Genomic DNA, 9,434 nt, shown 5'->3' on the forward strand with positions numbered 1-9,434 from the left:
GTCCCGCTCTCGGCAGGCCCGGCACCCCCTGCCCCGCCCCGTCCCGCACTCGCCCTCCGGTAAGCGGGCGGGATGGGGGGAGGACGTTACTGGTGCCGCGCAGGGTCACCCGCCTGGGCGCACCTCCAAGGCCCAGTGCCCCCGCGCCTAGAACCACCGGTGAGGCAGTCTCCCGGAGCGACCAGCGTCATCCCGCGTGCTCAGAGCGGCCCTGGTACTTTACAGTTTTTGGCCTGTTACCCGTCGCAGTCCAGTGAGGTGACCGCCTTGTCTCCACCTCACGGAGAGGAAATGGAGGCACTGTCACAGCCGGTGGGTGGCAGAGCCGGGATTCGAACCCGTGGACACTGGGTCCATGGCGGCCCCTAGCTCTGACTTCCCAGGAAGAAGCAAAGGGCCTGCTGATGTGCCCTCCCAGGAGTTCTCATTAGTGTCAGGGCAGCAGGAGGTGGGGGATCTGACGCCACGTGATTGGCATCTGCCTTAGGTTGCATCTGGTCCATCAACTTGAAAAACGCATGGAGCACGGTGTGTGTGTCCAAAATCTTGACAGGATGGAGACTTGGAGACGCGACTGCGGTGTGACCACATCCCCAGAGCAGGGGGTCTGAGCTTGGGTGTGACCATGCCCCCAGTGCAGGGGGTCTGAGATTGGGTGTGACCACGCCCCCAGAGCACCAGGTCTGAGGGCCCTGGTCCAGGAACGAGTGGGATTGGATGGGAGAAGGAAAGGGAGAGGCCAGGGATGTTGGGGGCAGGCCTGTCACACTCCCAAGGACTGGCTCTACAGTTAGCCTGAGGACGCTTGGTCGCCTGGTCACCGATGACAGCTTGCTCACCGTGACAGCTTGCTAAAATGAAGGTCGAAGGGGCAGGATGAAGTCTCCAAGGCCTAGCTGCAGTGGGGCCCTGGCAGTGGGAGTGAGGGGGCCAACCATGCTCATGTGGCTGGCAGCCCTGGAAGCCTGCCCGCTCCTAGACGGCTTGGCAGCATGGCTTCCCTCTTAAGTTCATCGTGACAGTAGGGGATCAGTGAAAATGTGGGAAGCAGGAAAGGTAACCAGTCCTTTCACTCGGGCAGCCGTCAGTACTTTTTTCCTTTTTTTTACATCGAGATCATTCATACGGTGTGCTATTTTGTATGCGGAGTTTTCATTTAACAATATAATCGCTGCGTCTTCTATAGAAAGCTTCATAAACATCCCCTAGGTTGGCCCAGTGCCCTGCCTACATCTGTCATGCAGAGGGAATATTGTGGCTTAGGTCTCAGACCTTGGTCTGTAAGTGTTGCCTGGCTGTGAAATTCTCGGCCGCAGTGCTAAGGGCTGGGTCATACTTTGTGCTGTCACCTGTGGCAGGCACGAGAGGAGGCGGGTGTGACTGTCTGCTTGTCTTTCCTTAGGGACTGCTGGCTCTCGGCTGGGGTATTGGGAATAGGTCTCGCACCAGCCCTGGGAGAGCCGCTGTCTGAGCCCCAGAGGCACCTGCGTTCCCGCACAGGCACCACCAGGCCACCCAGACTTCTGTCTCATGGAGCCTCTGGGTGAGAAGCAGGGAGAGGCGGAGGGGCCGCGCATCACGCCCCAGCTGCTGAAGGCGCGCACGGGCGAGTTCGCCTTGGAGTCCATCCTGCTGCTGAAGCTGCGGGGCCTGGGCCTTGTGGACCTGGGCTGTCTAGGAGAGTGCCTGGGCCTCGAATGGCTGGATCTGTCCGGCAATGCGCTCACCCACCTGGGCCCGCTGGCATCCCTGCGCCAGCTGGCAGTGCTCAACGTCTCCGACAACAGGCTCACAGGGCTGGAGCCGCTGGCGGCCTGCGAGAACCTGCAGAGTCTGAATGCCGCAGGCAACCTGCTGGCGGCTCCAGGCCAGCTGCAGTGCCTGGCCGGGCTGCGGCGCCTTGAGTACCTGCGGCTCAGGGACCCTCTGGCTCGGCTCAGCAACCCGCTGTGCTCCAGCCACTCTTACTGGACTGCAGTCCGGGAGCTGCTGCCCGGCCTGAAGGTCGTGGACGGGCAGCGGGTGACCGGGCGAGGCAGTGAGCTCTACCAGCTGTGCCGAGACCTGGACAGCTCCTTGCGGCCCAGCTCCAGCCCAGGCCCCAGGGCCACGGAGGCACAGCCCTGGGTGGAGCCGGGGTACTGGGAGTCCTGGCCCACCCGGAGCAGCTCCATCCTGGAGGAGGCCTGCCGACAGTTCCAGGACACACTGCAGGAGTGCCACGACCTGGACCGCCAGGCCAACGACAGCCTGGCCCAGGCCGAGCAGGCGCTCAGTCCGGCGGGCACCACTGCTTCCTTTGTCTTTTGAGGGTGCCGTGTGGCCCAGGCCATCCTGGTGGGGGCCCCCGCTGCCCACCTTTCTCCTCCCCTCCTCTGTGCTTGGTTTCCTGGTTCTTCATGCTGATCCCTGGCCCCGGAAACGGCTGTCATATATCCCTGTCCAGAGAGCAGCCCCTACTGCAAGGACCCACCTCCGGAGTGGCCTCCAGCAGGCCCCAGGCTCTCCAGAGGCAGCTGGCACGTGCACTGTGTGGCCAGGGAGGGGCTGTGCCAAGCCTGTGCCCACTGCTGCTGCCTCTCCTGGTTGTCCCAGCCTGAGACTTGTCAGAAGGGATCACTTCCTCAGGCCAAAGGTGAGACAGGGAGGAGGAGAGCGGGGCCAGGTCATTCCTGGATGCTGGAGCTCATCTGCCTTCCAGATGTGCCCCTCTAGGCCATCTGCTGCCCCCGGGCACCCTCTGCTGCTCTCACCAGCCAGTGCCGATTAAACAGTCCTGTTCACATCTGCATCCTGCCTGTCCGGTCCTGCATGAGGGGCTCCACTCACCCTCGCTCGTCCTGGGTGTCCGACAGGAAGGCCCTGCACCCCTGCCTTCCCTCAGGTAGCTGGCCTCCCACAGGCAGAGCTGAGGAAAGGTGGGAAACGGAGCGGAGAGGACACGGCTCGGACAGCAACTTTATTAGCCGGGATATAATGGCCTGTCTTCCTGGGAGGGCAGGTCTTCCACTGCTCGTCTCCTGGAGCTGTACAGGAAACGGGGTGCCGTTCTAGAGAAGAGGAAAGTGGATCTGGGAGATGGGAGACGTCTGTGCTAGCCCACGCTCTGTCCCCAGGCCACCCTGCTCCAGAGCTTGTCCGCCTGGCCACCTACCAGTCCAGGGCTCAGCCATGGGGCAGGGCCTTGGAGAAGGCAAACTGTCCCGGGAAGTAGTAGCTGTGGGGGTCCTCGCCGGCGCGCTCCACCCTGCTGCACTGCGACTCCTGGTGCAGCTCCGCGGACTCCTGCGAGTTCAGGCAGTGCTGGAGGGCTGCCAGTGTGCCGGGCAGCGTGCCTCTGTGCTCCCAGGGAGTGTCTGGGCTGCCCGAGCCCCCTCCATCCAGGCCCAACTTCCCACCTCCCCAGCCTCTTCGGCTCTGCCCTACCCCTTACCCGTGGAGCCTGCGTCTGTATGGGGCAGTGGACCATCCGGCCCAGAACTTTGCTCTTGGAGTCCAGCTTGATGCAGGCCAGGCATTTCCGCTTCCTCTGAGGAGGGGAGTATGGCAGAGTGAGGGAGGACAGGGATGAGGGAGGCAAGCAGCACGTGAGGGTGGGAGCTGGGGCCACCTGCCAAAGGGACCCTGGGTGGTGGAACAAGGGGTCACGCTGCCAGCTGGTTAGGGCACAGCCTGCCTGAACTCTGGAAAGTGGCAGAAGCTGAACAACCCTGCAGTTTTCACTGGGACCTTAGCACGCGTGTGTATAGGCAGGAGTCCCCAGATTGTGTGTGTGTGTGTGTGTGTGTGTGTGTGTGTGATATTTCAAGGCATGGATCCTACCCAGATGGGGTCTCCCAGCCCGACTTCCACCAGAGCCAATCCCCTGTCATCTACTTCATTTGTTTACATTTTCTTACAAGGTTTGAGCCGAAGCTTGGTGGCAGTAGTGTGAATGGACACTGGTCCCCGAGCTGAGGCCACCCTAGGAGCTGGGCGCAGTGTCCAGGCCCATGATGGCAGCCACTCGGAGGCAGGGTCAGGAGAATGGCAGTGCAGCAGGCCTGCCTAGGTTCCCACACCCAGTGTGTCACTGGTACACACATCCACACGGGAACAAGAGGCCCTGGAGCCAAGAGGCTCGCAGTCATACAACCCAGCCCCTCCCCTAGCTTGGGAGAGGAGCCGAGGCCTTCTCGGAACCCGGAGCCCAGGGCTGGAGCTCGCAGAGCCAGACCCAGAGCCCAGGCGGCTGCACACCTGCCTGAGGAGCGCTTTGCCCAGGGCAGCCGTGTTGCCCCCAGGTGGCGAAGGCAGTTGCATGCTTCTGGGGATCACCCAGGCTAGCCACCCCCACTTGGTGGCCAGGCAGGGGCCAGAAATGCTTCCCTTGGGCTTTCAGTGGCAACCTGAGCCAGGAGGGACCCCGACCCTCCTTCCCAGGCCCAGCCCACCAGCCACCCTCCGACTGGAGCCAACTGACCCCATTCCACTTTAGGGGTGCCTCATGGTGGGTCTCCCACCAAGCCCCATTTCCTTGCACACCCACCCAACGTGTGCCCATCACACACTCACACCCATGACTCATCAAACACACATGAACGTGAGCATGTGCCCCCTTAGACACACATAGACCCCTAGTATAACCCACTGCACACACATGAACACCCAACATGTGCTCCCTCACACATACCCAACATGTACCCCATCACACACATGCATGACTGTCACACACGTACACCCAACAGGTACCCCATCACACACACACTCATGACCATCGCACACATATGCCCAGCATGTGCCCTTCACACCTGTACCCCTTCACTCACCCCACTGGGCTTGACTTTGCACTCGGGTTTCTTCCAGTCTTTCTTCCGGCAACTAGTCTGCTGGAGCTTAAATTCCAGCCTCACAAAAGTCCCCGCTGGGAGGGGCTGCCAACAGACAGACAGACACACACAGAGGCAGCTGGGCAGCAAGAACCCTGGTGATTCACCCCTCCCCCAGGTCACTCAGCACACTAGAGTGGCTGGGGTGTCTTCACAGTGCTCTGACCCTCCCTCATAGACCCAGCCTCTCAACCACCCTCAACACCCCACTCTACTGCTGGAGGTGCTTCCCAGTGGGATCTCCATCCCCTCTTCTCTGGAGAAAGGGCTTGGTGCTCCCAGAGCCCAACCATTCTGGGCCAGCTTCCTGGGGACAAGCTGGTCCCCAGGGAGCAGCCCTGCCCTCCCACACCAGGGCTGAGCCACTAACCGTGTCCATGGCACTGTCCACACTGGTCTTCTGGAAGGCCCACTGCACAGGCGGGTGCTTGTGGAATTCCTCCAGGGCCACCTGCAGGGCCTGGTGCTGGAGCTCCGTGAGCTCGGCCCTGCCCAAGCCCACTGTGCCCAGCCACAGGGCCAGTGGGATCGACAGCTGCCACATGGCTTCACGTCGTTGGTCACCAGGGCCCTGCAAAGAGTGTGCCGTGGGTCCTAGGCCATTTCTGCCAGCCTGGGAGCCCCCTCCTCCTCAGCCCTGCCTTTGGGGGGCCAGGCCTGGCAGAGTTCGGCAGAGGTGGGGGATCGGAGTGAAAGGATCCTTTCCTGAAAGCGCTGAGTGTGCCCGGTCCTTTTGCTCTCTCCCACCCTGACCCACTGCCCCCTGGGGTGAGCGGTTTGAGCAAAGTTCCTTCCAAAGGCCTGGGAAGCAGTCCTAGTGCCCTTCGCCCCTTTCTGGCTCATCTGCCCCACGGAGATGCCTCCTCCCAGCTGCCAGCCTCTCCTCCCTGACCTTCTTCCTCCCTAGTCGCAGTCCCAGTCCGGACTCCCTGAGGTCCTGCAGGCCGTTGGTCCCTCCAGTTGGGGAGAGTTGGGCAGGGCTGAGGAGAGCCTGTGGGAGACTGAATATTTTTGGGGTGGACGTAAACACGTGGGAGGGGCCCAGTGGGGAGGGAACTGCAGGATGCTTAACCCTTGGGGCACCACGCTGCCTAGCCAGCCACGCTGTCCCTGGCACCAGAAATCGGGGGGCTGCCTCAGCCCAGCAGGGAGCCTCCTTCCTTCAGGCAGAGCCTCCCTCCCTCACACTTTATCTGAGATCTTCCCCAAGACCCCTGTCCCCGGCCCTGAACCCATGTCTGGGGTTACCTGATGTGTGACAGTCCCCAAGAAGCCTGCCTGTACCAGTGGCCTTAGGGGTAGAAAGCTACAGATGGGGAAACTGAGGCCCTCAGTGAAAAGATGCCAGGGCTGCTGCCAAAGCCAGGGCTCTGCAGGTCCCCCGTCCACTCTGAGGCGCAGGGAGCAGCTGGCCTTCAACTCCTGCCCTGCTGGCTGGCTGCCCGCTGCCTGCTCACCCATCCTGGCCCCCTGTGCCTCTCTCCTAACTTTCTCCCTGAAACTTCCACTCCCCTCAGCCTGTCCCGCCCACCCCCAAGCCCACCACCTGGGCCCCCTGGGCAACTCTGGTTTTGCTTGACTGAGTTAGGCCGGCCTCCAGGCTGTCAGGATGCCCAGGTCTTCAAAGAGGGGATCCAGGTGAAATAAGGCCACCAGGTGGGCCTGAGGTCGTATGCTGGCGTCAGTGTAAGAGGAGTCAGGACAGGAGGACAGAGGAGCCCAGCAGAGGGGCCTCAGCAGGCACCAGCCCTGCCCACACCTGCCGCTCAGACTCCCTGGTCCAGATCTGAGAGAAACTGCATTTCTCATGTCTAACCACCTGGACTAGGGCAGACTCACACGTGCACACTCAGGAGCTCCTTTGCTAAGGCCTGGAGCTGTCGGCGTCCTAGTGGGAGGCCAGGCTCCTGTCTGTGGCAGTCAGCAGAGGTGCTTTGTGAGCAAAAGGAGGTGGACCGCAATCGGGACCGAGGAAAAGAAAGGGCCTGTTGAGGACGGCCATCTGAATCCCATCCTTACCTAGAGAACAGGCAGAAACCGGGATGCCGCCTGCGTGTGGCGGGAGAAGCTCAGGTCTGGGCGGACGTGCCTTTGTGTTAACGTAAGAGGACTGGCGAACACTTTCAAGGGCACTCAACGACCTCCTGAGAGGAACGTGCACCTTTCTGATAATTACAGAAAGTGCATAGTAAACGTCAGCCAGGTGAGTGGAAAACACTGCTCTAGCTCCAAGTGGTCAGAATGCAAATTCCAAGCTGACCAGCTCCCATTAGGAGCTCATTAAACCCCAGGAGAGGATCTACCACTAGATGGGGATGCGGAGTCAATTTTGCCTTCAATTTTACAGTCCTGTGGTGTATTTAATTCGCTAGAGGGCACCCGTGCTCCCGGTACAGAGTGAAAGGGGAAGTGAGAAAGCATCCCTGGGGGATGGTCAGGCTGCGATCTCTTTTCCCTTATCTCTTCCTCCTTTGGTGATTTTGGGCCCACATGCACATGCACCTACTGTGTTTTTCAGGCTGCCAGGTCCAGGACTTGAACCTGGGAATCTGCTGTGCGAGATACACGGCTGTTAACCACCATGCTACCAGCTGGCTTCTATAGTTTTTCAAATAACAAGGCTGTGTTATTTTTATATGCTGGCATCATCACTTGGTGGCTTGTGGTTTAACTCCACGTACTCATTTTTGCTCCACTGTGACCAAAAATCATGCCAATTTGTTTAATTAGTTTTATGAACTGTATGCATATTTGTTAGAACTGTAAACCAGGGCTGGCCTGGCCCTACAGTGCAGCGGATCAACACCATGCAGAGGAATTGGGTTTCACATAGCTAACCAGGGTCGGAGTCTCAGCCCCAGCAGCTTGGAAAACCCGCTGGTCACATGCAGGTGCACAGGATCCCGATGGACTGGAGATTGGAGGGAAAAGGATTGCAGCGAGACCGGGCCCCACAGGAGGGTGCCCTCTCTTTCTCTCTGTTGGGCACACGTGTACCCTCTGACATAATAAAAAAAAAAAAAGAACTGTCAGCCAGTGCAGGGCACAGATGGCCAGCAGCACCTCAGCCAGAAGACAGCACTTGGGGCAGTTTGGATGCCGTGAAATGAAATGCTTTCCAAATGCTCTTTTGAAAATTAAAATTTTAGAATATTATTAAATATACTATGTAATATTATATTATTTATTATAGTACAGTATGTAATTATATGTTACAATTACATAGTAGATTTACATAATATATATGCATTATATATCATAACACATTGCATAGGTTATATGTTATATGATTATGTTATACATTATAATATATTAATATACACTTAGTGTATTATTTAATTGTTTTAAAAATATATATTTAAATTTGCCAAGGGACACACGCACTCACCAGAGAGAGACAGAGACAGAGTGAGTGAGAGCACTCTGATGAGACGTGGTCACAGCCCAATTCCTTCTCCAGTTCTCCATCCTGTCGGGGTTCTGAGTGTGCACACACACTTGCCAGGTGGAGTTTTCAAGCCACCAGGGGTGGGATTCAAACTGTGCAATCAGCCATGCGGGATCTGGCTACTTTAACCACTAGACCATAGGTCCAGGACCATATTATTTGTTGAATGTAGTAGTCGAACATGTTCTTCCGTTGTAACTTTAGATAACCTTCAGAAAATAAGCCTTCTTCAATCCTGTTACTAAGACAGTCTCCTCTCATGGTTCGGGAAGATGAGGCAGGCCAAGCTGCCGTGACGGGGTGGTGCACCCTGTGGTGCCAGAAACCATATAGCGACAGCTGTCTGGAGCCTGGTCTGGCTTGAAAACCATGTCAGGCACATATGAGGGAGCCTGGGGTCCTGAGGACAGGGATCGTAGTTGGAGAGATCCTCTCGAGGGTGCTGCCTTTCTCTCCCAGGTGCACTTTCTATAAGAAAGGAAGAAAGGAAGGTAGACAGGAAAAAATGCGAGGAAGGCAGGAAGAAGGGAGGGAGCAAAAAAGGAAAGAGAAGAAAGGAAGGAAGAAGAAAGAAAGAAAGAGAAGAGAGGAAGAAAGGAAGAAAAAGACGGCATACCAGTTATGGGGACATTCGAGATTCCCCTGGCCGACTCCGAAGGCACCGAGTTTAACTGTGACCCAGTTTCGGTCTGGGAAGCAGATTAGAAGCTGCAGACTTGGAGCCAGGTTTTCACTGAATTCTCCGAGTCACCCAAGCGGTCCCATGGGGACGGAGTCCGGGCAGGAATGAGCGAAGGTTAGTTTCAGTTATCTGGTAAATGTGTGCAGATGGGGTTCATGAACAGAAAACAAACAGGAAACAGGAAACAGAGCACTCGACCACGCACCTGCCCTTTGCGCTCCACCGCAGACTGCAGGGGTTCACTTCAGAATGTCCTCGCATTTCCAGACCAAGCGCTGCTTTTAGTGCGTATCAAACCAAGAACAAAAACACACTGGCGTCCCGTTCATCTTCTGAACAAAGTCGACAGGGATCAGTTTGGAGCGTGCTGCAGTTCGAATGTGCTCCTCCGCAGTTTGTGTGTTAGAACTGGGTTGTCTTCTGAAAGGATTGAGAG

At 57.7% G+C, this 9,434-nt stretch overlaps 2 protein-coding genes across 7 annotated transcripts; one reads left to right on the plus strand and one right to left on the minus strand.

Moving 5' to 3' along the window:
• Window positions 1-19: 19 nt before the first annotated feature.
• Window positions 20-3,028, plus strand: LRRC61 (leucine rich repeat containing 61). 3 transcript variants are annotated; one of them, XM_006164387.3, is made up of 2 exons: window positions 20-59; window positions 1,403-3,028. In XM_006164387.3, exon 2 carries the CDS (start codon window positions 1,531-1,533, stop codon window positions 2,308-2,310), a length of 780 nt encoding a protein of 259 aa, XP_006164449.1. In that variant the 5' UTR covers window positions 20-59; window positions 1,403-1,530; the 3' UTR covers window positions 2,311-3,028. The 3 variants fall into 3 exon arrangements, with proteins under 3 accessions (XP_006164449.1, XP_006164448.1, XP_006164450.1); XM_006164386.3 differs by lacking the exon at window positions 20-59 and adding an exon at window positions 86-312; XM_006164388.3 differs by lacking the exon at window positions 20-59 and adding an exon at window positions 89-214.
• RARRES2 (retinoic acid receptor responder 2) lies at window positions 2,945-9,131 on the minus strand. 4 transcript variants are annotated; one of them, XM_006164389.3, is made up of 6 exons: window positions 8,933-9,130; window positions 5,239-5,439; window positions 4,809-4,913; window positions 3,434-3,529; window positions 3,155-3,285; window positions 2,945-3,050 (listed from the first exon to the last, which is right to left on the minus strand). In XM_006164389.3, the coding sequence occupies exons 2-5, from the start codon at window positions 5,410-5,412 to the stop codon at window positions 3,166-3,168; spliced, it is 495 nt and encodes a 164-aa protein (XP_006164451.1). In that variant the 5' UTR covers window positions 5,413-5,439; window positions 8,933-9,130; the 3' UTR covers window positions 2,945-3,050; window positions 3,155-3,165. The 4 variants fall into 4 exon arrangements, with proteins under 4 accessions (XP_006164451.1, XP_006164452.1, XP_006164453.1 ...); XM_006164390.3 differs by lacking the exon at window positions 8,933-9,130 and adding an exon at window positions 5,761-5,869; XM_006164391.3 differs by having other exon boundaries at window positions 2,947-3,026; window positions 8,933-9,131.
• Window positions 9,132-9,434: the final 303 nt, after the last annotated feature.

Source organism: Tupaia chinensis, unplaced genomic scaffold (genome assembly GCF_000334495.1).
Source record: "Tupaia chinensis unplaced genomic scaffold, TupChi_1.0 Scaffold143622_1, whole genome shotgun sequence".
In the NCBI taxonomy this organism is placed as follows: domain Eukaryota; kingdom Metazoa; phylum Chordata; class Mammalia; order Scandentia; family Tupaiidae; genus Tupaia; species Tupaia belangeri.